We start from the raw sequence: 27,788 nt of genomic DNA, 5'->3' as shown, positions 1-27,788 counted from the left end.
GGACAGCACTCACATCAGAACAGACCAAGGCCTGAGGGAGTCTGCCCAATACCACAAAGGTCTAATTCTTCACTAGGTTATGCAAAATTTGGTCATTTGRGAATACTCTTTTATACAGATTTATGATAACTCTAACCATGCATTCACAGTTACACTGAGGACTAAGGATAGGCATAATATTGTTAATGCTTCCATGGCAGGAATACATGCAGCAAAAACAGTTTTGTAGAGAAACAAAAAATAGTTGAAATGTTTATCAGTAAGAGTGATGACAATATATCATGTTCACACTCTTTTACAGGTAGCTCGGCAAATTTCAGCTCTCCAATTTTCAGATTGAGATCCTGAAATGAGTCAGTTAATTAAATAATGATCAGAGCTGTTTCTTAAAAGGCTGGAAAGTTTGTCAAATGTTCTGTGTCTCATAAAGAAAATACTCTGGAAAGCAGAGCAACCACAAATACATATCCATACACCAGCTGTAATTAGTTTCTGCAGCTGAGGCAAATGTGCCACCTACATTTCTTCCTTCATTTTCTTTCCCCAGGCTCTCTTYATCCTTTGCCCACTCAGTGGTTGTACATCACTTCTGCACTTGGTTCTCAGGCTCWCTTAAGGCTCCATCCACCTCTCTGACAGCCATCAAACCCTCTCAAAAAAGCAGATGGAAAGACAGTGGGGAAGAGAGGTGGTATGACTAAACAAAAATCCCATCCCTGCTGACACAAGATCCTAATCCAATGGCAGTCTGTCTTGAAAAAGAGGGAGAAAAATCTCASATAAGATTTCAGAACTTCAGTTGTGGTTGAACCATCTTTATAGCTACCAAATTAAATATATTGCTTGACCTCAGCATTGTTAAAATGTGTTCTTAAAGCGCACTCAAAAAAGAAGAGTTAAAATGTATGACCTTTGCTTCATCCTTGCCTTATTTCTGCAATTCTTGCTTTTTGCTCTTGTTTTCTTTTGTTTCTCACTGCTTATATTATGATGTTTGAATCACAAGCTGCTTCTTGTATCCAGTGAACTCAGCAGAATAATTTGTATTGACTTTACTCGGTATAGAATTGGATTTACTGTCCATTGCTCTAATCTGTTAGATTACTTTTCTCCTGCTGTTTCTTTCCTATATGTAAATAAACAATGAATATAGAGAAGTTGTGCTTATTGGCTAATGTAGTTGTTGAAGGAATGGAAACTAAACAAAAGAAATGTCTATTTTGGGGAACRATTTTCACACAATTTTCTAACAAAATATCTGTCCATAAGTTTTGACTATGAGTTRTTGAAAAACAAACTTTCATTTACTACAAAAATGAAAACACTTCCCAATAGCTATAAACTCCCTTTCTGCCTTCCTGTAGCTGAAATTTTTCCCCACCCCCATAATTCAACAAATCCACTGGGAGAAAATTATTTTTTTTTCCCCACAGTTTTTCTAACAAAATTCCTTGGTTTCTGTGTAAGCTCAGAAATAATTACTGAGAATGRGAGGGTTTCATTTGTAGGACAGTTCAGCAAGTTCAGTGGTGAATGCCTGGAAGACCCTGTGATGTGCATTGTTACTATGATTAATGACTCTTATTATTGATGCAGAACCATAAATTTACACAGGATCTGTCAAAAATAAATAAGAGAGCAGTGTGTTCTGCTATAAAGTGTTACAGCAGGAAAATAGCAAAGATTTCTAAAAAGCAAATCTTAACAGGCAAACAAACACATAACCAAACTGTGAACATGCTTCTCCCTTTGTAGTTCTTGTAGGAATGTTGCCTTTTCTCTGAGGTGGGAGGGGGACTGGGCTCTTAGTGGATATAATAAAACCAGGACACAAAAAATTATTTGAATGCAATGAGGGAGCTGATTTATTTCCTCCTAAAACCTATAAAAAGTCATTTGAAGACAAATTGTTTATAAACACACACCCAAACTGGTGTGTGACTGAAGAAACTGAGAGCAAATGGGATGGTGTCACAATTTTGGGGAGCAGGAAAGAGACCTCTTTTTCATCCTCAGTGATTTCTTTGCATGTTCAAAAGGTAGCATTATCAGATATTCTCACTCAACAATAAACTGTTTATTTTTTTTTGTCACTCCAAGCTGTGACATAAACTTGGAGTGTGGAAAGTAGGGGCTGATAGCCGATATTCTGGTAATGTGAGAATTATTTAAGTAATCAACAGCCAAAAACATACATCCTGTGGTTTGGTAGGGTCTGCCTTGTTTAGATATCCAACTCTGCCTAGGGCCAGCAAAGGGAAGCCAATGTAATTTCACCTGGGACCTCAATTACTATCAGAGAGATASAGCAGAAAAATATATCAGGGAATTGTGGGTTCCATATTAAAAGAAAGTGTTTTCATACTGTGGGCCAAGCCCACTTTCAATGGTTTTTGGTTGTAAAAAGGTAGGAATGTCACTCATTTTTGTGTGTAATGGAATGTATCTCTGAAGTGACTGTGATTTTGGAAAAYATGGAAAAAGTAAGACCTAAACTCTTGAAAAACCTTCAAAGTTCATAACTGGATGTAGAGGTGAAATCTAATATCTGAAAGAGTACAAAAATGAGAAACCAAGTCACAAATGGATGTTGTATTGTCAACATGTAGGGAAGGAATGGGTTCAGATRTTCCAAAGCTGAGGCAAGAGGGCACAGACAGCAGCATTTTTTTCTCAGTGCCACAAGAATGCCTTGCATGACCACGTGCATCTCACTTCTGAAACCACCTCTGTCTTTCCTGTGTCCTCACAGGCATGATCTAGGCTCCTTCCATGCATGATTCTTCTGGGTGCTCTTGCCCTCTCCATGGTTGTATTCCATAAGTTTTCCCATTTCATGCCATGTTCGACTCAGGGACTCCTTCAGCTGGCACCCCTCACACGTTGTTTCTGGCTTCATTCYTAGCACACCTCATAGGTATTTCCACTGCTTTTTCTGAGCCTTAATTACTGAAAATGTGTCTGGGCAGTATCAACTGACACTAAAATGATTTCCTCTTTAATGTCAATTGAAAAATGAGTTCCGCTCCTTGCTCCAAACGCCACTTTCATGTCAGTTATTTCACGAGGCCCCGGAGAGTTTTATGGGARCAGCCAGCTGCCATGGTGGAATCCTGCCCTGTTGGACCGAGCTCCAGGAGCACACCCTCAGCTGTTACGGGCATTCTGCACTTTGAGTGCTTGGTACTTACASGAACACCAAATATTTGGAATAGATCTGCACTGGGGGGGAGTGGAGATTGCTGCAGGGAGCTACTGTGCAGACAAAAGCAGTGATGAATTCTATTGCAAGAAAAGAAGGATGARAGGCTACTTAAGTAAGGCCATGACAGAGGAATGAGAGGGTTTTTTTGATGCTCATTACAGTGAAAAGATTCCCCCGCTTAGGTCTTTCTCTGACTTCTGCACAGAGACCATTTTTCCTGTCTAGAAACATGGACTTGCACGCTTTTTATTCTCTACAGACTACATCTCTGCTGTGTCTGCTGYACCAAATGGCACCTGCAGCCATTAAAAGTGAGGGTGGCAAAAGCCCAAGTTGGCCCTGGCATGCACTGGGATGGATCAAATGGACAGGCACGTTTTGCACGTGTGTGTTGCTACCGAGCAGGTTTTTTTCCTGGAATTGTTGGAGGAAGAAAGAAGCAGGTTGTCAGCTSTGCAGCTTGCTTTTCCATTTGAGTTCGGAGGATGGGTTAAAGAAGACTGAGGATAATGCCACATGGAGTCCCTACTGCATAAAATTATCCTGGATCTGTTTGTATACATGTACATGCATTCATACCCACAGCACAGTGCCTTTCCTCAATGGTGTTTTATCAAGGCACAGAGGAAAGCAGAACTTTGCAAATGATGGAAAGCAGACAGATCTTTCTTAACTCTGGTCAGTGCCTGAGTTACTGAGTTACAAGTTAACTTATCACACAAGTGTGAATCTTCTACAACTGTTTTTGAAACRAGTCTGAAATACTCAGTGCCTCTCACTGCATTTCTGCTAAACTCTATTGGCAGGTGCAGCTGTGCTGAATAAATGTCTGGCTGTGTGTGCTGGGGCAACAGCTAGCTAAAGGGAAAAAGTGATTGGGGCTTTTTTTTGGTAAATCATTTCTTTTGGATGATTGTAGTTGTTACTACTGGAAAAAAAACAATCCTGCTATAAATTTTCTCATCCTGTGTTTCTGAGACCTTGTTACTGATAAAATGAAAGCTTGTTTGTGCCACAATAAGAAGGAGGCTTTTCTGAGTCAGATGCTGATGTCTTGATATCTGACATTCAGGTTTCCTTGTTCCCTGTTTCAGTTCTGTCCTTTTAATCTGTGCAGAATTGTTCAGAATTATTTGTTAATTCACTCAGTGGGGCAGCTCATGGTCATTTAGCTAAACATTTATAGCAGGCTCCAAAGGAGAGGCAAAATGGGGTAAACCTCACTGGCTTCCAAAGCCTTTTCTGAGTTAGGGAAGATTCCTTCCTGCCTCTTCTCTTTGGGAAGTTTGTTTGATTTTGCCCATTTTTGTCCAATTAGCTACAACATTTAATACTCCTACATGACTGCTTCTCTCAATAAACAGTCCACATCACCATAGTGAGCTTTGATGCTCCTGTCTCTATTTTTTAATGAGAATTCTTTCCAAGCCTAATAAAAAATTATATATATGTTGGGAAGAAATAACCAAAGAATTCCCAGCAGAGAATCCAGTGTTGTTATAGCTCAGTGTTCATGCCTTTTTGAAGGTTTCTCCTTGGTGCTATGTAGGCAAGTAATGGAAATCACCTCAGAAAGCCACACTCTGCATGTCAGACAGGATTGTGTCATAGAGAAGGGAGAGATAAATGAGCCAGAAGTGGATAGGAAGGAGAAGGAAGTTCTCATAAAATCAACTATAATTTGGCCAAAGAGCAGAGATTTTCTGCTTTTGCAATTCCCCGATCCTAGGTCTCCACAGCTGGAGGAAGTTTCTGACACCTTTTTTTTTCCTTTTTGGTGGAGAGGAGACATGAAGGACTTTTTCTCAGGACTTCCTGTCAAAAGGAGCTGGCTGCAAGAGCTGAAACATGTAACAGTAATAAACATATTTCACATAGGCAGGACTGGCAAATGGAAGTTGCTGCAGTCCAGAGAAACCCTTGATGTGGAAGAAAACCTTCTTTGTCCAGGGGCCTCTCATGCCTCTGTGCAGGGCAGAGTCCYCACTAGAACTACAGAATCTGTTCCCAGCATGCAGTGAGCATGGAAGCAATCATTTTCAGAGGGAAAGCAAGGAGAAAGTGTCATTTGCAGAAAGTACTTCTCACACAACCCCAGTCCCCAGTGCAAAAGACGGGACAATTTTACGGCCAGCTCATTGCACAAGACATTAAAGTTATGTTCAGGTGAGGTGCTCCTCAGCAAAGACAGTTCAGTTCCCTCGTGTAGTAGGAACCACTCTGCTGTGAGCAGCCTGTCTCAGTCACTGCTACAGACAGCACTCATCCCTGCTCAGAGCACGCTCCAAGTTTCATTACCTCATAAACGACAGGCTGGCCCCCAACCTATATCTTTTTAGATTGACGAAATATCTCATCCAATATCTCATACAGGTCTGCACAGACGTGAATTGTACACCCCAAGATGATTTTGGTGGCAGCACTTCCACTGACTGAAGCTACTGGGTAACTATATTTTTCTAAGCAGCAGTAGATGCTTCTTTTGAACCCTTTTTTTTTCTGGGGAAAAAAAAAATTGTATTGTCTCCAAAAACTGGCATCTTCAAACAGCTGTTTCCACCCCAAAGCCCTCATAGCACAATCAGTATGTGAAAAGGGAAACAGATTTTGGAAAGCAGTCCTTGAACTCTGTGCTACAGCCAACTATTGCTGTGAAAAATAACCAGAAACAGCAAAGCTCACTGAACTCAGGTGTGTCAGAGGGTCCAGCAGAAATCTGAACCACTGAACGGATTAAACAGATATATTTTCCTTCCCCTCATAAGCCTAGCAGAATGTGTCTTCTTTTTCTRTGTTTACATGGCACCTGGTAGAGATTGAGGCTACTGTATGTTTCTGTAATAAATATTTACTTGCTCATTTGGAAGCAACCATGGGACATAAAACTGAAGGGTCACAATTGAGAAACAGTGAAGAAATGCTGCAAAACCTTTTTTTTTTTTTTTTTTTTTTTTTTTTTTTTTTTTTTTTTTTTTTTTAAAGTGGTACTTTTCTGTGCCTCTCAAAGACTCATCTCTAGAGCAAGAACAGACAGGCTATGAGAGTACTTTCTAAGAAGACTGCCTGGAATCTGCAGCACAAATAGAGAAAGGAAGCACTGGGGTCAGCTCTTCACTACTGGTGGCTTACTCAGTCCTGTTCATTCGCAAGTGGGCATTCTTTTCTTCAGCTAAGGTTTGCTGTGTCTTGGTATCAGCTGAGGAGATCTGTCTGCTTCCCTGTTCTGCCCCCTCCTCTGCACTAAAAAGGGATTCAGTGGTGGCAGAGCAACTTTGCACGTCACAAAGATTAAGTAGAAAATAACAAGATGATGTGTGGAAAGCTCAGAGGAGCCTGGGCTCCACTACAGAGTATTTCATACAAGATTAACACCAGGCAGAAGTCGCTCTACCTGAGGAAGAGAGCATCGCAGTCAGCTGGTCTGTGGTGTAGCACWACTGTTAATAAGCAGGAAATGATTTCTGAGTGAAATACGTGGGACTCGATCCCACAGGAATTATGTTCAAGGAGCTTACACAATTTTCAGTTGGCTGTGTGTCAATGGCTGAATTCCATACAAGACAGAAAATGTACTGACTGGTAAAAAATGGTGAAATAAATCAGATAATAGGTGTAAATCATGGTTTCTATCTTTTTTCTCACACAGTTCTATGTTTCAGCAGCATTTTAATGCAGCAGAACTTAGGGCCTCAGCTAGTCACGCTATAAACATAAGCCCTTTCAATTTTTAAAAACAGCTGCATCATTTTAACTGCAKCCACTTTCAACTCCTCCATGTAAAGCACTGCACACATCCAGTAGAATATCTAGTTATCATTTATGCTCCTTCAAGTAAGTTCAGTAACGTATTGGTGCAAATCATCTGTTAAAAGTGAGCACAGCTTTGGCAGAGGTCTATAYATAATGAAAAGGAAGGAAGTGGTTTGGTCACAGCTCTTTCCCCAAAGTGGATTTTTCCAGGAACATTGCAAACAAACCTTGATGACCATGCATGTGTTTCTCCAAACCGACAGGCCCTGGGAGGGCTCAAGCAGAGGGACGTCTTGTGTCCTTCCTGTCCCTCATCCATGCCTCGTGCGCAGCAGTGGGCAGCTGCAGCCTCCTGTCTGGATGTGCTGGGCAGCACGTTCCCTCATTGTCTGCCTGGCAAATATTCTCCCTTTTTGCGTGCWGCCTCAGGACCACCTCTGTCAGCCATTAATGAGCACCGTGGCTCATGCTCAGCCAAGCCAAATGGAGACTTTTGCCTGGTGCACAGGACGCTCCTGAAGATGAGTTTGACACCAAYGGGGCAAGGAGCTGAGACACAAAGGCTACAGCAAGTTACCAGTAGTCAGGTGGACATTTAGGTTTGAATTTTGGCTTACTTATTTTCACTTATTTTCAGTAACTTCTGCTGCAGTGCTGTCTGCTCCTGACCCTCTGCTTCACTGTTTGCACACAGAGACCTTGTTCTTAATATAAAATTTCTGGTTATCCAAAATAATAAAATTAAAATTTATTTAAACCTGGYGAGTATGGAATTGTCCTAGATTTATGCTATACCAGCAACTGATTWGTTTTCTCTCTCCCCCTCTACCTGAAATCTCAGGGAATGACAATCAGAGGACATGGCTTTTTCCACACAGAAGTCATGGACATCCATCCCAAATGCAGACAACTAATAAACACGGCTTTCAGCCTCTGGAAGCAACACACATAACACATTACAAAGGCCCAAACTTTTCCTTGTTATTTTAATTCTAAAACCAAGACAAATATGATTATATTGTTTGCCAATTAACCTTTTTTTTTTGGACACTGACAGCGGGACCAAGAGGATGAGAAGATAAAGCATCCTTACCTGAATTTCTGTGGAAGCTGAAACTCAACTCCCCTTAAACTGGTTCTATGTGCACACAGAGCTAACTGACAGACAAAAACCCCAAACCCACTATCACCACATTTGTTAGGCAAATCCTTGTTGGCAGAACTTGAAGTGGAATGATCTTGGAAATGGGGCAATCCTGGCAGTGACAAAGATGAACCTGACATCAGAACACCAGATACAAACCACCTTTGCACCATTTGTGTTAGTGGAACACAGTGTCCCACTTTCTGCTGACCTCCACAAGCTCTCCAGCTACCACTCAAGAGTTCCAGGCAGGCTGGAGCTTCAGCCTCCTGCCTTCCTCCTTTTCTCACCATCATCATGGCCAGTAGCAATGGACATTTCAGCATAGGTGCACTTGAAAAAAACCCTCTTGCCTGCTTCCTCATCTCATTCCTCTATCTTCTAAAGCTTTCTTTGGTCTTTCCTGATAAAGCTGAAGGGAGYTAGAAACTCAGTGATGTGCATTTCATTGGGAAAAAAAAGCAGTGAAAAGAAAGTGTGCAGGCAATCCAACAAAACATATATGGGGCTGAAGGAGACAGGCACATTCCTGGTGGGTAAAAATGAGCACTCAATGATTTCCAACCTGTTAAMAAAGCCACTTGGCTGGGGAGGAGACTGGAGCTGGACCTTCCACCCCACCTTTGCCTTTGGCACAGAAGCTGCCCTGGKGGGAAGAAATGCAGAAGGCAACAAGAGAGCTGCTGAGTATGCATCAAATACCTTCCTTKTTCCCTGTGAGATATGGCTGAGGAGGCATTTTACTTTCCAGTTTCCTTTCAAGATGAAGTATGGCTTGCTCTACCACTGCTTAGGCTGTACTTATTCCACAAATAAAGATTTTCTGTATTCCATGTGGCAACTTTTGCCCTGAAGTCTCTCTTTAAAATAAACCTCAGAAAGAGAGGCAATGTTCCTCCAGCAGGGGCAGAGATGAGAGCCTGGACAGCAGATACCCATCAGCGTTACACACTCAGTCTTGGTGTGAGAAACACTTTCTCCCAAATTTCACCTCCTAGCACGTGGGTGGGTGTGCTGCTGGCAGGGCAGCAGAGCTGTCCTGTCTCTCTGATTTYTTCCTTCCATTTGGTGGAGATGTGGAGGAGGCAGAGTTTGCTGCAAAGCTTTTCTGCTCCCTCTGYGCTCAGCACAAGAGCCACAGCCTCGGGAAAGCCTCTGCAGAAAGGTGCCACAAGAACACAGTCACCCAGCTCTTTTCTTTCTTTATTTTTTTATTGAAAGCTTCATCAAAGAAAACAGAAGTTTAAACCTAACATCCACTGATCTACAGAAAGCCCCAGGAGTGGGAAAATGGCAGCTATTTAGGATTGTGTTACAAATGGAAAACATAAAAAAAAAATCATAGCAGTACAGATCTTTCAGAGACATTCTGAGACATCAGCACACAGATGCCCATATAAATAAGATTCATAATTTAATGTATCACAGAGGTTCTGCATTCTACATTTTGGCTGCAGTGAAGTCAGTAAGGGCTTTAAAGAACCTCTGACCCATTTTTGTGATGCATGTTTTCTTGATAGGAAGTTCATCTGCTTTCAAAGCTGCTTTGATTTTTCTTAGAGATGGAATCTGTTCATTTTCCTTTAAGAAGGAAAACAATTAAAAATTCCTAAATGAATTCTGTACACTTCCTGGTTTTACATAAAATTGTTTTGCCTCAAAAAGATAGTAGAATTTTCTTCCACTCTGGAATACATCATATTTAATAATACTTCAATTACATAAACATCATGTTCTCTTCTTTAGGCTGTATTTTTGGGCTTTTAAAAATATAACTGACTGTAAATTTCACCAAATTCATAAAATTATTATCCAAGAGAAAGACACTTAAAGGCAGAAAATTAATGTTGGGCAGATACTCTCTTAAGGACAACAGATCCAGATCTTGAAGGTGCTTACACCTTGCAGGCTTTGTACCTACAAGGAAAAATGGATTTGTGAACCTGTCAAAGGCTGACATTTTCCACTTCATTACACATTTTTATTAAGGTGAAATAACTCAGCTATCACTGTTGGGGAATTAACAGTTGAACTGAACAACTTCAATAAACACAACTTTTTTTCTTATAGTGGAAATCTGAACCAGGACTGGGATTCAGTTCTTTTTACAGCTTTACTCTCATAATTTTCTGTTCAATCTTAACAAAGAGCATGTTAATAAAGGGGAGAAGAAAGGGTCTCTTCTGCCTGCTTTGAGGCACAAAGGTGAATAAATCTCTGGGGTACATACAGCGCTCTAGCCTATTTGGGTGACAGGAGCAATATARAAAAAGTTGGTGCTCTTTTTGAGAGGAAAATAACTCTCCTTACACTGCATCTTTGCTGCTTGCTGAGATTCCAGAAATCTGCTCCACGGAAGGGGAGGAGAAGTCTGCTGCTCACTCAGCCCTCCTTCTGAGAAAGTGTGCGTGCATGACTGCGTGTATGCCTATTAGAAATGAAAGGAATCCTTTTTACCAGAGTCAATTGTCATTAAACTGAAGAGACTAATGCACCAAATGTCAGCAGTTTTGTTGTTTTCTGTTTTGCATTTCCATCACACCGTGACTGTTTTCTTAGTTCACGTGGGCTACCGAGAAAGACCTTACCCTAGGGCACTTCTTTTATATCCKGACCAATTTCATGTTAAATAAAGTTTTGAAAGGAAATGTTGACCATGCGTGTATCAWACATTACTATCTTCAACTACCACATTTGGTCTCATCACTAAAAATGGATTGATTCATTACTTTAAGCACATTATCACTCTTTAGCATGACTCTCGCTATAGGTGGAGTTAAGTGAGTCTGCCTAAACCTGTTTTGCTCATGTCAACCTCAGCATTAAAATGAAGTGGCATGAGGAGCACCATCAAGCTTAAAATCRTGAAGCATGGCAATTTGTTAAACACTTAGGATCAGTCTCAATCTTCAGTACCATAAACAACATAATATAGATCCAAATACTATGACATATTAAAAATAAACTTTATTACAATGCAGGCTTCCTCAAATTTGCTGAGTTTTGGTACACATACATACATAAATAATACCCTTCATTTGATTTTTACTCGAGTAAAAATCCATTCGAATGCTACAGCCCAATTGCCCATTGAAAGTTTAAGCCCTCACTTCTCTCTAATGACCAGCCTTCATCTTCCACGTTTGGGCATGCATCCATAGCAGGGGATGATACAATGTGATGCAATTGCTCTCAAATATGCCTCATTCTGCATTACGGTGGATTTCTKGACCAACACAACCAAGGCAGTCTCTTGGTAAACAGAACTACACAAGAAAGCACAGGCTAAGGACATTTCAAGAGTCTATTTCACTGGAAGGCAATAAGAGGACATTCACAATTTGAGGCCTGACTGTCACAGGTGAAAAGTGCTTACAAAACCAGCAGTAGAGCCAGATAGGAAGAAGAGTCCCTCTGCAATCTCAGCAGGAGCAGTGAGATTTTTCAGTGCCCTGATCTACACTTGGGTCAGCACCTGCAATATAATACTCTCTTCAGTTCCACTTTTTTTTTCTTTTTTTTTTTCCCTCAATGTTAAGTGACAAGCCCAGGTATTCGGAATTTTCTAGCCATAATTCATAATTTTCTGACACCCCTTTTGTATTTATCTTTAAAGGTAAAAACAAAATTACCAAACCTGAACATCCAGATTGAATTATTTACAAGAATTCAGGTGTGATGGAAAGTACATACGCAGTTCAGTTCATGGATTTGATGTTACTTCTAGACCTCTGGGCCGGGCACCATTGCCTTAGACAACTAGAGTTTTTTTTCTGCAATCTTTCAGGAACTCTCCTGATATTTAAAGCTAAATTGGCAACACAGACAAAGATATTGACTTTACAAATTCAGATCTTNAAAAAAAAAAAAAAAAAAAAAGGAAAACAGAAACTAAACAGAGCATAATAATAAACCTTAAAAAAAATCATATTAGCCAGAACAGACATAAAGAAAACCAGTTCAAGATTTCAGAGGCCACCAAGTGACAACACCCAAGCAGCAAGTGTGTTGCTATTACACTGTTCATTTTWATCTCATTTTTGACTTTTAGAAATCAGTTACCACCTTCTGAGCATTTTGTACACTTCAAATAAGCTTTTTTTCTTACCTTATGATCTACAACTGTTTACACTCGAGGCTCACAGTGTTTATAATTCACAGATTTCAAGTACCAGCTCACTGGCTTTTTTGGGATCAGTAAGATGATGAAYTATATTTAAGGGGTCCATTTTCTTTCCTCTTCTTCATCCTCTACTTCTTTGCTTTGTTTGTTTCGATTTCAAATGCTATTTAACATTATAGCATGGAAAAAAAGGGAAAAATTCTAATACAGAATGCACTTGAAACACTTTAAAGTGACAGGCACTGTGATATCGTGTTGCCTGCCTGGCTTAATAAAAAACACTGAGATTGTTTAACTTTGCTGAAAAAAATACGAAAAATGTTTCTGAATGTATAAATAAAGCAGCAGAGTTCTGAATAGAAACAAGAAGGTACCTCAGCATATTCATCAGCCACATGGTAGCTACCTTGTAGCCTCATTGTTGATAGCAAATGAGACTTTGTGTGTCACATTAGAACTAACACAGAAACAAATGTCTTTATTTCATATTTAACTGACTTGTGCCTGGGGTTATCTCCATTTGTACAAATAATTCAGAGAGACAGAAAGAGATCATGTGTAGAAAGGAAGAAACTAAGGCTAGATTGATTTTTTTCCCCTCATAAGCCCTCTAAAGAAAGAGGGAACCTTTATCCAAGGACAAAATTCAAGTGCCCCTCTCAAAAAGCAACAAGTAATGAGACAGCATATGAAACAGAAAGAGAGGTTTGGGTTTTTTGCTGAATTGAAAACATGTTGTGGATGATCTTCTTTTACTTTGGCATCATCTGGTTTTCAGAAGTGTTGAGTATCAACAACTGCTCAGGAGGAAGCAGAAGTTCTGTCACTTCTGAAAAGCAGGCCCTCTTCCTATGGTGAAGAACCACGTGAACTCCCATTTCTCTCTTTTCTATGTTGCATATCTAGCAGCATTTACTTGGGAAACCCCCTCCCCCCTCCCACTACGTTAAAAAATACGATTTTGTTTTATCGATTTAAAAAAATAATTGTGTTCTTTTCCCCMAAAAAGTCAGGTTAGGGAAACACAGACTTCTTTTTAGGATTGGGCAGCTGAATCGGATTGATCCAATACATATGTTTTAATTTCACTGTTTTTAATGGATACCCTGTCTCTAATCCACCACAATAAATGTGATGAACCTTCCCCTCTCTTCTGGGTGGGGGAAAGTTTATAAATGTTTGGTTTAATTTTTACACGWAGATATGTGTGTATGTATGTATACACGGAAATGCTGCTTCACTTCTGCCTCCTTAAGGAAAAAAAAATCATCTTTTGACTTCCTTCTCACCTTTTTCATTTGTCTGTTTGGAAGAAGTAAGGGCCATAATCAAGAATGGAAAATAATTGTCATTCCTAAAACAGGTTTTGGTGGATTAAATTTAGGGGTTTTTTTCCGTTTGGTTTTTTTTCAGGTTTTTTTTTTGTTTTTTTTGCCTAATCATACTAATTAGTGATTGTCAGCCAACATATTAAGACAACAGAAATCATAGCAGAGAAGAATRATTTTTAACTTCCTGCCTTCATGACAATACTACATCGTTTTCAAAATTTCTGCTTGTATGGGAAAGCTAAAATGAGAACAAAGATCAAGTTTGCTTTCTCTTATATCTACCTGGCAACTCAAATGCAACACTGAGAAATAAATGCAGAATTAAGGTGGCTATGCATGCTGGACGATGACAAAGACTGAGGTGAAGAAATGAATCAGTATGTTGGAATTCAGAAGGAAGACTGTTGTTTCAGTAGAAATACCAAAGATCAGGTAATTAAAGTGAAAAACTAATCAAAATTAAAGCCCGCCTGGACAGATTAGTTGGCAACCCAATCCCCCTTGCTTTGGGATGTTCTCCAAAGCACAGCATCAGAAACCAGAACAGCTTCTAATACCAACTATTCTGAAATTTCCACTATAAACATATGCAGTATGTAAAACACCAGTGGAAGATAGTTTAAACAAACAAGAAAGTAAGAACTGGTCCGGCCATGTAGGTCAAATAAAGATAAAAAAAGAAAAAAAAAACCCTCTATCTTCTGGACTGCGTTAGGGTGTCACTTCATCTTTGGTATAAAATAGGCCATCCATAGGCTGCATTTGTTCACAACTAGGAAAGACTACAGAAATTGTCAACAATTTCTTCTATCTATTGCTTTTTTTGCACTTTTTTTGACCATAAGCTCCTATCTACTTAAGTTTTTTTTTTAATGCTCTTAAGCTAGGTTTTTGCAATGTGACAAGCAAAGCAGACTAAAAACTTCTTAAAGCTCATAAAAAAGACTGCAGATAAAAAGCACTAATGCTTTTGCTAGCGATCACGCTTCGTAAATAAAAAAATCTGCATTCTGCAAGAAAAAAACCCTGCATTCTCTATAATGCAGCAAGTTTTTTTCTCAATTCAATAACTTTACTGTAAAATGCTTTAGCCTTCTAGATTTTTTCTGTCAACACTTAAGACAAAGTTCATAAAAGTCCCAGCATTTTTCCAATCCTTTCAGTTGCCACAGTTCCTTTATCATCAACTTTTCTTCAAAAGAAGAAAATCATTTTCTTTTAAACTGTACAGTTTATTTTTTGTTCACCCCAAAAACTCAGTCTATTAAACTTCTGCACCAGCACCGGTGTGAGCAGTTTCAATTCATTCTCGGGTTTTCTAACAAGACGTTGACAGCTTGCCTTGAGAGCCTTTGACGTCCTTAAAATTAAGGCAATTAAGATTCAAGATAAACCTTACCTAAACATTTCTTTTAAAAAAAAACCAAAAAACAAAAACCAAAAAAACACTCTAGATTTAAAACAAGAAGAAAAAGAAAATGAGAGAAAAAGAGTAGCTTAATTTTTGAGGAAGACAATTGGTTTTCATCGCAACTTGCTCCCTCTTGACATCATCAGTTTTTCTGTTTAAAAAAAAAAAATCTAGCTACACCTCCAGGTAAATTCTGAATTCAAATGTTCGTCCAGATGAAATGTCAACCCAGCATTTTTCCTCTGGGTTTTTCCTTTAGTTGAAAAAAAAAAAATATAGCAAAAATAAAATTGTCAGACTACATGACGGAACCATTTGCACAGCACATAAAAACACTGTTTTGTTTTCGTTGGGAAAGGTAGAAAAAAAAAGCATTCATTTGACGCCTGTGCAAACTGGAAGCCAACTTCTTGTTCAGTGAAGTTTCTCCATTCAAGGCAAAGRTTTCAGACCGACATTCTTCAGTCCTGTTTATTGTCTGTAAAAACAATTGAATTAAAGTGGTCATTAAGTCAAAACAACTTTGAAATCGGCTCCTCTCCTSTTCTTCCACCCAACTCCCTTTAAAAGTTATCCAAGCTAAACTAACTTTGCAGCTGTTTAAATAYGATACCACCACTAAGCTGAAAATAGTCAGGCAAAAATAGGGAACTCCTACTTTGGAGAYATTAACACATCCTAAGCTGATGAATTTACCCTTTTAATGCTAGGCATTAATAGGCAGTCTGACTACACTGAAGTGAGATGAATACATGGCTTAACACCATGTAAATCTTTCACAAGTAATTCAATAAGAGGGTGAATATTTTCATAACAATATGTGCCACTATTTATCCTGGGTATTAATATTAAAATGTAGGATAAAATTACAATAAAAGGATACAACCAATTTGCTAAAAAGAACACATTTTCTGATGGCAAGAACAATTAGACTGTGGAGCAGTCTGTTTAATGAGCCAGTTAAGGCTAACTTAGTAGAAACTTTTAAAACAATATTAATTAAAGAAATGTATTCTTTTTCATGTAGTGTCATATGTTTTAAAATTTAGCACAGAGAATAAGCAAAATTATCGACCTTTTTCTTATAGAAGATGCCTCTCATTTTGTCCTTTTGATGTTTCATGCCAATAAGGATACATCACATTATCCTTATCTTAACCACACTGTATGAGATCTTTGGAGAGGCACAGAACCCACATATAAATGCTATTCCATGTCTAGGGTTATCCAGAAGGGTCAGCTTTTCCCACAGTCCTTAAAGCTTACATGTAAAAATCCATTTCTGACCAAAGTTCAACAGAAACAAATCCAGCASTTTTCCTTTTGCAAGCATTAATGCATTTGCCCTGCCTAGTTTAAAATAAATGTTAAAATCARGAGTTAAATTGTGAAGCACGTCAATGACCTGTAACTTGCCACAGAACTTTTAGTCTTTGAGTGTAAATATAAAACTACAATTTTAAATATTAAATTTGCCAAAGGGCTTTTTCATTGCATGACACCTGAAAATTATTACTTTGAATGTTATGAACAGATTCCTGTGGAATGCAACAGTTAACTATTTTCTATGCATAATTTCTGGTCGGAGTACTGAGGTTGGAAGCTCATCTTCCTGGGCAGATTTTATGCCCCTCTGGGTYGAGTGGCTGCCATATGTGTGAAAGTCCAATATCACCAAAGGGTCGCAGCACATGCTCTGTAACCTAACCTGGCACTGATTTTGCCTAAAAAAGGCTCCAGAAAAACATAATTCCTCACAGATTTATAATTGGAGTATGTTGTCTAACAGAGTTTTGCTAGGAGGGAGGAGATTGACAACTTTTTGAGGGAAGTATATGCATTGATGTCTGCTTCATAGTCTTCATGCATTTATGTGCAAAATTAAATATTTACAAGGAGAAAAGGGAGTAGATCCTAAAATAATCATAATAATTTCCTCATAAAGAAGATTCTTCTGCTCAGAATCAAGGGCTATTTCTATCTGCTCAACAGGTAGCCAGGTTTTTGCCATGAAGRTACCATTTCTGAACTCTATGGGTGGCATCCTCAAGTACTGAATTCAGCATATTAAATAAAAAAACACATATGCTGATTAAAAAATGGAACTTAGAATTTAAGTTATGTGGCTTATTTTTACTTACAAAGAGAGTACAGAGTTCTTATACCACCCAGTTCATTCTTAGCAAATTGCCTCTCCTTTGTTGCCTGCAATTTCATGATTGTTGCAAAGAAAATATAAGGAAATATGCCGTTATAAATTTTCTCCTGACTGAGCAGCTCCTATGAAATAATTTCATATAGTCTGCCTGTTCCTTTGCCTATATYTGACAAAATCATTGTCTAGTCATGTTAATTACTTTCTCGTATCTCACATTGACAATTGCTGCTGTATATCGGGCATGATGTTTGTTATTAATAAATGAGCCCTTTGAAAAGCAGAGTAACAAAATTATATCTTACTTATAAAACAATTTCACTTGGTTTTMTATAAAAGGTTACTGGAATATTTTGTCAGAAGTTATTTTTTTAAAGAAAGATTGTGTATATTTTTGTTTCTACAGCTTCCCACACTGCATTTCTGCCTGCAACTGGCAGATATAAATAGARGGCCCATTTCAGGAACAAAATACTGAAATAAGCATAATTAAAAAATCTGTARTGGATCTGCCTGTCTGATTAAAAAAGAAAGAAACTCCTCTGAATATAAATGCCAGTGACATTACAAGTGTATCCATCACTGCAAAAAGGCTGCAGCTGACAGGGAAGGATGAGGGATCTCATTCTCAGGGAATTCTCATGAGCAAGAAACACAGCCCCCATTTCAATAAAGAATTGCAATGGAGTTTCCTCCTGTGCTGGAAAAATGGCACAATCTGCAGATCACAGCTACCTCATCAGGACTTCTAGACATACATAAGTCCTTTTGCTTTGAGATACAAGAGAAAGGGAACTGAGGCACAGGAACGGTCAGATCCAAACACTACAGAGCATACTCATTAAAACAAGCCAAGACATGTATTTGTCTCTTTGTCCTGTATTATTCTATTAATATTTTGCAATCATTTATTTACAGGTGCTACGGAGACTGGTAGTTAGAAAGGATGAGCATACATAGTCAGTGTCTCCAACTGGGTAGCTTGTGATTGATTGTTTTTTAAATATGTACAYCCAGAGAGATACAAGCATGACAAAAGAAATAACGAGGTCTTCTGTTTTATGGTGGTCAAAAAACCACACATCTGAAAACATTTGATACTCATATGGTCGACAAAAAAAAWGTATCTTCCACTTACAGAGGTCAAAAATGAAGTAAAGCAATTGACAAATTGGTATAATTCTAATCTTTCCTATATCAGCTCATATCTGATGCCTCTGTATGTACCGAGTCGTGATGTATTGACTGACATATCTGTCATATTTCCTATCTGGCTATTTCTCTGCTTTCTTCCTCAAGATAAAACATGTGTAATTCTGTTTTCAAAGTGATGCTGGTGTTCAATATACATAYATTAATGAAGGACTGGATTTGAGCTCCTTCCTAGAATCTATCCAACATTTATCACTCCCAGTGAGTACCCCGTGACTAAGTAACCTTCCCTTTGAGAAGAGATTTATTGTAGCAAAGAGAAGATGTGTTTGAAGAGATTATTCTAAAGATGAAGTGACTCTTTGGGAGTTCTAAATACAGCTGTCGGTGTATAAATTTTGAGCTTTCCAAGGTATTCTGTGAGAAGTAAACAAAGGCAGCAGAAGAGTGGAAACAGATCGTGCAGTGCTTCTACCCACTTCTTCCTCACCCCTTCTTGCATTTCCAGGTCCTGCCTACTCTGTGCCTGCGTGGCACAATTTTGCACAACCACCAATACCAACTTGGGGTGATTTATACTGCTTCATTAACTACACTTTCAGTTAGAAGCCTTTCCAAGTGCCAACGTGTACTGTGCCAATATTTTCACCACTGCATAATCTGAGCCCTTTTTAACCTCTGATGCCAGATGCTGCTTTAGCCCAGCATGATGATTGTTAACRCAGTTGTTGAGATCCTTCTGAGTCCAGAAAAGCAGCAGACAGTTAGAGAGCATATCACTGTGGGCAGGAGCTCAAGGACATTTTGCCAAGTTGAGGCCATCAGCCAAAACCTTTTGCTAATTACACCGCAATATATCCAGAACTCTGAACTTAACGAAGCTATTCAGAATTGATATCACTGAAAGAGGGAGTCGAATTTGGCCTGCTAYAACCAAGAAGCAAAACCTTCTGGCTCCAAAGCCTCTGCCTACTTACTTAGACTGTTGGTAAGAATATGCAGGCGCATGTTCACTGGATGTTTCCACTGTCATCTGTTGCTGTTGGCCACTGGCTTCTTGTGATGAAGATGCTACTGTCTGTGGAGAAGTATCAGCAACAACACCCTGGGGAATCAAATGAGAACATTAAAAACTTACTAATTTTGCTCACTGCAATGAATTGCATAAAAGAGCCCAGCACCAGCTCACCACTCAAGCATTTCTCTAGAGATCGAGAGAGTTTGAGGTAGCAGAACCACATGCTAACACAACAAACTCCATCAGTTTTAGAGGGCTAATTCAGCAACAAGAAGCTTTCTCAGCCTACCAATAGTACTCTGCTCTCACAGGCTGCAGTGAAAAACACCTTCCCCTCTGAGGACAGTTCCCTGCCCATTCAAAGCTAGAGGCAAATCTTCCGATTTTGGTGGATTCTGGGTTTTACTTGGCTTTTTCACAACATATGTATGTCTCTTCTAATWTTTCCTTACCTACCACAACTTCACGGTGAGATCACATTTATTTCATTTGATTTAAAGAGCAATAAAGGCAGAATCTAGGCCCACCGCTCTCTACTTTACTACWTATCTAACAGAATTTTAGTCACCTTAAAAAGATGCTGCCCTCCTCTACACACTGTTTCTATGCATATTCTCTTCAAAATTAAACTTGCTCTACACTAAAGACTTTAATCTGGTAAGTCAAAGTTCCAATGAAATTTTGTTTTGTTTATATATTTGCAAAAAGCAGATAAGTAAACACACCAAAGRTTATATTCATGAATTTAATATTATGCACTATTTCTTATTCTATTTAGACAGTCTGAATAATACTTGGTTAAAGTTTTTTGCATGCTTTCAAAGTAAGCTACATTTTCTTTCCTCTTCTCTCATTCTTGGTGTGTTGGTCACATGAATAGCAATGCTCTTCAGGGAACATGCTTTATTACTCCATTGCACACAACAGAGCCAGAAGAGGGAGCACAAAGCACTTGCTTTGTTTTTATTTGAGTCCCTTGTAAACAACAGGTAGTTTATTTTAAAGCATCTGTTAAAATATCGGTTTCATTTTTCAGAAATTCTCCATATCTATTGCTTAGCAGAYTGCCAGTATTATCTTTTTTCTGTCTACTTCCTTGTCTTTATCCTTCTGCTTTTGTCCATCTCATCTTGAGATTGTAAGCTCTCTGGGGCAGAGACAGCATTTTTTTGGTCTCTGCTTGTGGAGCATCCAGCATGGTAGGGTCCTGGTTCATGATGCTACATGAATACAGATAGGCATTAACAATAATCATCATCACTGGATAAGAGCAAAACAGGCTACAGATTCAGATAATATTTTGATTATTAGAGTAGATAATTATGACATCAAGTTACTTTAGAAGGCATGAATACACTAGCAACTGATGGGAAGGAAGACTCAAAAAGTAATTTAAATTAACCTTAATTTTCATTTGTACAGGTCAGCGTGGCAGGCAGCCAACACCGTTGTGTGAACCAGTCTCCATCCCACCATCTCCCTTTAATTTAACTCAATTAATCTGTATCTGCCTGATTTATACTTAAAAATGACAATTGAAAAGAGGCACCCATAGTGCATTTGYAAACAAGTGAGGTTTAGGGCAAAATTATACCGAGGCAAAAAAGACTGAAACACAACCAGCTCAGTATGACAGAACAGTAGTAGCCTTTCCTTTCCTAGTGGGACTTTGTCTGGGAATAATTGCAAAGAACTAGGAGAAAAAAGGATAAGCCCACTTGACTGCTGGTGAAGCCACGTCAGCAGTACCACTAACTCACATCCTCAAAGCACAGAGTAGTAAAGCACAAAATCCAAAGTCCACACAGACAAAGACAGAAGTACAGAGACCCTGGCACTCCTTGCCTTACCCCAGAGCAGGGCAGAAGTTGTTAATAAAAGAGGGCAGTGCCAAAGAGAAACACACAGGGAAGAGGATGCCGAGGCTCCCTCCTCTCGCTGTGCTCAGCTGCCCTTATGAAGCTTCACAGAGGTGGAGGCCAAGCTGACGCTCTCCCAGCAGCTTGTGGTCTACAGGGTTGAGTAAATACTTACTCATTAGACTGTCATCAGCATGACTCAGCCCCAAGGAGGGAGGGAGCGAATCCTTCCTCAAGGATGAAAAGCACTCAGTCAGTGCAGCATCCTCCACGTCTGTATATACAAGAGGAAGGTTTCCATTGCTCAATCGCTTTTTCTGGTGGCTAAATGTTTCAGCAATTACCTATGCTTGCTAAGGACCGCATCAAACCCTCTTGCAATCTTCTCTTCTTGAAATCTCTTTTGGTTTCGTGGTCTGCCTGCTGGGTTTGTTTTCCTGTCTCTTCCCATCTCCCTCCCAAGTACATGGGGAAAAAAGAGTCAAAATCACTGATGTTTTATTCCATGTCCTGCTGTACAACAAAACAAATGCAAAACCAGAGCCCTTGCAAACAATTAAAAAAAAAATAAAAACAGGGGTTAGAAAAAAGACAGAAAAGGAAAGAAAGAAAACAAAAAGAGAAAGAAATGTGCAGTCCTAATTAAAAAAGCTGGAAGCTTCCAGCCACCACTTCATAAAGAAACTTTAGGCCCCTTTCAAACAACAGGTGCAAGAAGGCATAATAGATAAGAGTTCTGCTTCCCCTTCACTCTACTTTGATGGATGGAGATAAACTTACTTCAATAGGGACAGCTGTTGGAGGCACAGGAGTGTACTGGGGAATGTAGGTCCCTTGCATAGGTGCAGCAGCAGTCATGTACTAGAACAAATCAAAAGTAAATGAACTGTAGAAAACCACAATTAGGATGCTCAAAACCATGTTAGAAKCATGATACTATTTCAGTTTCCCCTTCAGAGTTTTTCAGTAAGTGTATAGCATATTATTTCTTTTTTTATTAAGGTTTTTAGGTACTGGCACAACTTACCCAGCTATTAAAAAATGTRATCTTGAACTTCAAACTCAGGTCATATCTGAATATAGGTAACAGTAAACATCTCGGTGGTAGCAGATAGTTCTCTAAAACTGAGACACTCCTATTTGTACTTACAAAAATCGCAGTGAAGACATGACAGCAGCATACACACACACACACACACACACACACACACACACACACACACACACACACACACATATGTGTGTGTGTAGTGGTTACAGATACAAATCAGTCTTCATAATCTTTTGGAATCTTATTGACCTTATCTAATGAGACCTACAAAATATGAAGCATGAAATTTGAGAGGTTTATTCCAGTCCATATTTAACCCCATCAACAGCAGCACCAGAGCACACAGGGATACAAAGCAGCAGATACATGCAATCTGAGACAGGAGAAATAAATGAAGAGGAAGATCTAATTATTATTATTATAGCAACAATTTGAATTAGSTTCTCTGAAATACTGTCTCTCCCAAGTATTACAAGAGAATCTTTAAAAATTCATGTGGGCATGTGAATTTTGTCATTGTTACAGCACTAAACTCTTTATATACAACACTTCTCAAAAAGCTCTTGAAYTGAATGCAACAGTCATTGTTCAGATTTTCAAATAAAGTATCAATATTAAGTCCTCAGATCTATATGTACTTTCTTTCTGCAATCCAGTCCTAACTACGTGTCTTCACTGACAAGAATCTCAGAATATGCCCAATCCCCCAACTGACTGTATGACACTTCCACTACATGTTATCTTCAAAGACACACCAAAGATCTGAATCAGCCCAGAATGCATTTGATGAATTTTAAAATGAGTTAAATATAGCTTTGCTTTCTGGCAGAGCTAGCAAGTACTTGCAAGATTTTATTCTGCTGTTTATAGTAAAATTTACATTTAAAGCACTCTCTCACCTCAATTCTAAACTAACTGGATGGTTTGATATGCCTGTCACAAACATGCATTATGAAACTGCAAAGTGGGGTGCAGACTGCAGCAATGCTGGAGAAAAGCCTTAGGGAATGACAACAGCATATGCAAGAATCCCACAGCTAAACCCTGAAGTATTCTTTCAAGTAGAAGAAAATAAAAAGTATTTAAGTGAAATTGTTTTCTACTAAAAAAAGTAAGTGAGGATCATATGTGACATAGAATATATACTTGCAATGAGAGCAGCATATGATATGGAGAACCATCACCGTATTTTTCCCCAAATTCMCATTTTTCCTTAACTTGAGCATAGACACAGGGGTGCCCCCAGTATCTGTGTGCCTGTATCAGGCCGTGCTTTTCTGCAGCTCTTTTTCCTGCCTCTTCAGAAAGAGAATTGAGTTCAATAGTGGTTTTTTATGAAGGCTAACCCACCAAAAGCATTAGGCCAACTCTCCCTATTGTACTCGGTACAGTTGGGCTGCTCTCCTGCCTTTCAGATTTTGAGCTAATGAGAACATTACAGCGGGGAGTTCCAGAGCTGCTTCTGCTCCCTTCATTCTGCCTTGTCATGTTGCCCTCACATGTTGGGAAGACATCTGTTGTGTTGCACTGCTCTAAATGTGTCAATATTTAACATCAACCCGAAGCACACRTTCTTAGGCTTCTGCAAGACCTGCAAGGGTTTAAAACCTCTGTGCAGTCTAGCTTCACGTGGACAAATATGTAATCGATTTTAATTAAAGGTGCTAATTTAAATAACAAAGTGGTCTCATTCAAYTTGAACTTCCTCTGATTTCTTCGTTGGACCTGGCAGAAGATCAACACATCTTATAAGATGCAGTTGTCTGCCATTTCCCTACCTTACACACAAACCCATATGAGTATTAGTATACAAATATCAAATTATTCAACTGCCTTACAATTCACACCCCTCAATTTTTTGCAAAATCCTTTGGCATTGTGTTCTGTAGCACATCATCTGAAACTCTCTGGGAATAAACTGATGTCTTCACTGACTCAAAAAGCACTTATCTCAGCAGCTGTGCAGTATTTTACTGTATTCCATTTTTTCCTCTTGAGGCAGATCCTGATCTTACTTTCCAGCCTACTTCTTGTGGCTGCCTTCACTGCTAGACAATCTTTGGGGAAAACTGCTGTTGACTTGAGTGTCACTGGTGGCCCTGGCCAAAGCCTGCTTGCCCTGATCTTTTCAGATACTCACATCTCCACATCTCCCACATCTCCCCACACGCTCCTGGTTTAATTTTTTTTTTTTTTTTGGCAGGAATTTTAACTGAATTCAGCCAAACAGCAATGATTTTAAGCACAGGAGACAAAAACCATACAGCTACTAGCCAGGCTGAAAGACAGTGACTTCTCCCATGTGTATAACATTCTGCTTGTCAAAATGTCTGCTCTAATGRTGGTTTAATTTTTTTGATAAATCCTTCAGAGTTCTACAATTAAAAAGAAAAATTCGTGGGCCGAATTAGTTCCACCAAGGGCAMAAATGACACTGTAGTACTTGCGGCAAAAAATTTGGTCCTGGGAAAATTTAGCTGAGGCTCAGTGCTACAGAGTAGTGGTGCTTAGCATGTGGCCCTGGATCACAGAGCAGCAACAGTGGTCAGTGTTACAGATATCYGCATTGTGCCTGTGGAATGTCCAAACATATTTATGGTCTCCACCTTTATGAATATAAAGATACCCTCACTATTTCAGGAAAGAGTTATTGGGTCATCAACTGAACATGTTACCAGGGCTTGGAACTGATTCTCATTCTCCAGGGTCTCACTTAAGGATTCATTGAGGCTTCTGCAAAAGTCTTTACCAACTTATAAAGGACAACTACAGCTTAGTTCTCAGAGACACATAATTGGTGTCTAGTATCTGAAGTTCCCTCACACGCAGCACAGGGACTCCCAGCTGAGACCACATGAATTCGGGAGTGTCTGCCCTGCTGGATCAGTTTCTACCATGGGAARCCAAGTGCTAAAATGCTGTTTCAGCTTAGTTTTTTTACTAACAGTGTAATGAAAAAGGAGACAGACTAATTTTTATTATAACTGACACCAGTTCAATCAAGTTTACGTGTATTTCTTTCCTTTGTGAACTACATAATCCTAATTCTCTGATCTCACAGGATGAATAAAGATTACATAGAGCTAAGGCACAATGTCAGTGTTGACACTTGTATCAATGGGTTTGGGTAATGCAAGAGTCKAATTCCTTGTCATGAATATTCACAGTTGGTTGTTTAGCAAAAGGCTTCCTGAGCACTGCTGCTCAGTCGCTTCCATACCCAGCACACAGAGAACCCACTGGGATTTGTGTTTCTCCCTGGGTCCCCCAGACACATTAYTTAGCTATTCCACAAAAAAACAAATGTGCTCTGGATGTGTTAAAGTAAGTAGAGTCCACACTGGGAAGTCAAAAACAACTTCAAAAATTACTCTAAGATTTAAAGAAAAGTTAAACATTTTATGTCTACTCAGTTTAAGACCACCCAGGATGAAAATCCTGGTCTAGGGACATCCCTGAGCTGAGAGACTCTGTTGCAATGAAGATCCATTTGGATCATAGTTCCTGTAAATGTACATACTTTGTTCCCATCTACCTCGAGAAACTCATGTAACTTGGAAGTAGGCAGATGGCAAAAAAAGACCTCTATGTCAGAAAACCATCACTAAGATTTATTTTTTTCCATTTTCTCCAGTATCTCCAACACTACAGTTCTTTAACCACACATATATGTGAGGCAGAGGCAGCTCTGCTCAGCAGCACCCAACCAAATCCACTAAATATTAGTATTAGGAGCACTGAAATGAGAGAATCTGAAAAATCCAAATGCATCCTTTCTTCCAGATGTTCCCATCAGGAATAAAGAATTCTCGAACCATAATATGATCGTCATTCAACAAGGTATGTGCGAGGCAGAAGAAAGCACCCTTCATTCTTCCACAACTGCATAGGCTTTGTGGGTCTAAAAGTAGAAGCTGCTTATTTCTGACAGTAAAATGAATAGTGACTCTACAGGCACAGAAGATGGATCTGGAGGTTATAAAGGAGCTTTTTTTGCACCCTGATCCTTTAAAAGCTGGTAATTTCTACTACAGAGAATKACTACATTGCTGGCGGCAACACTCTCTTAATTTGCTTGTAAGCTATTGTTTTCTTCATACAGAACAGAGAATGCAGGGTCTCMGCACTGAAGATGTGCACAATTATAATATAATTCATACTTTATGATGCCCAACTGCTTAATTCAGACTGCATTTATCAGGTATCAATTTAGCCTATAYGCTACATTAACAATCCTACTCATGYCTTTTCCAAWGGGGTTTGTGAGTTTTGCCATTTTGGAACTACTTCAATGTGAGACAAAATATACAGCTAGAAAATGAGAGTGTTAATGTGCACTTACACCCCTGTTTTCCTTTCAGATACTGCCCTCTGTGACTACCAAGAGTTAAATGCAAGGAGGTAATGAATGAGGAGGTGGGCTGAGGACACAAAATGAGATCCCTCAAGAAGGATCATATTTAATTCAGAGAGCAACGTCCCTTCTTAGAGATCTGCAAACAGCAGGRTGTCCCAGCCTGGCTCCAGCAAGAATGGTGCTAAGCCTGCAGCAAGCACTAAACCCATAAAGGTGACAGGCAGTGGGAAATAAAGAAGAGGAGGAAGGCAGCTGCCTGTACCCAGCAGAATGATGGAGCSTATCGCAGTAGGATAATAGGGTGTACCCATCAAAGCTGGAGCTGAGTCACCTGCAGGGAATTTTAGGAGCTTTTACACTGAATCTGAAATGGGCACAGGCAATGCCCATTTATTCATCTGCCCTAAAAAGCCCCCAGCTTGCCTTTCTCAGGCCTGGGTTAATGCAGAGTCAGGCAAGTGCCCAACAGCTGAGGTTCAGTGAGCACCCCTACGGCAGCCATAAGTCACTGAATGTCAGCTGAGACAGCGCCTGGAGAGGGCCTCTTGCACAACCAAACTATTTCATTTACATCACCAGAAGAGTTTGGCTGCACACTCTGTTTAAATTCTGAAGGCCATCATTAGCAGAATGTATAAGAAACCACCCTAAAGTTCAGCTCTATTTATAGGCCCAGTTGCCTATAAAATAACACAGCTGGGATTAGACGGAGGCTGCTGCAGATGCATTTACTCTCTTGGTCACTGTGAGAGCTGTGAGATTTTACAGAATGGCAACAGTCAATAATCTGATCAATGATGAATAAGTTTCCTGCCATAAAGAAAACAAGAAAGAATTTGAAAAATGATATAGTAACAGGATGCMGTAAATTTGGAAACCTCAAACAACACAGGAGATTTACCAAGGACAAATGTCAATGAGCAAGGAAAAACTGTTAAAGAAGCCTTTTATAAATTCTATGTGCAAATGCTCTTTTCTGGTGTTTTGCCTGGGTTTTCTATCGTGTATATCTGTTGCAAAAATCAAAGATCTCTTTCCTTGTATCATCAGTGTCCATATTCCTGAGAAGGCACAGAGCCTTTTCAGTCAAGGCGAGAGCCAAACTGCAGAAACCTTGTACCAGAATATGCTGGTAAGAATTTACACCACCACAGCCTGCTGAAGGAAGATCAAATAGGATGTCCTACATGAGCAAACGCTAAACCATGTATCTTAAACAAGCAAGGATTCCA

At 39.3% G+C, this 27,788-nt stretch overlaps 1 protein-coding gene across 4 annotated transcripts in view; it reads right to left on the bottom strand.

The window, feature by feature from the left end:
* Positions 1-10,682: 10,682 nt before the first annotated feature.
* The window catches only part of RBMS3 (RNA binding motif single stranded interacting protein 3), a 660,983-nt gene continuing 643,877 nt past the window's right edge, over positions 10,683-27,788 (bottom strand). For 3 of the 4 annotated variants that reach the window (XM_057378472.1, XM_057378474.1, XM_057378473.1), the window contains 3 exons: positions 21,929-22,009; positions 19,249-19,376; positions 10,683-15,442 (listed from right to left, as the gene is read on the bottom strand). In XM_057378472.1, coding sequence (XP_057234455.1) covers positions 15,436-15,442; positions 19,249-19,376; positions 21,929-22,009 — 216 coding nt within the window. In that variant the 3' untranslated portion in view covers positions 10,683-15,435. Of the gene's footprint in view, positions 15,443-19,244; positions 19,377-21,928; positions 22,010-27,788 lie in introns of those variants that run through there. The other variant, XM_057378475.1, reaches the window with a different exon arrangement.

Source organism: Malurus melanocephalus, unplaced genomic scaffold, assembly GCF_030028575.1.
Source record: "Malurus melanocephalus ecotype Western Australia unplaced genomic scaffold, MMel_1.1 scaffold_361, whole genome shotgun sequence".
NCBI classification, from domain to species: domain Eukaryota; kingdom Metazoa; phylum Chordata; class Aves; order Passeriformes; family Maluridae; genus Malurus; species Malurus melanocephalus.
This window is presented reverse-complemented; position numbering and strand designations above follow the sequence as displayed.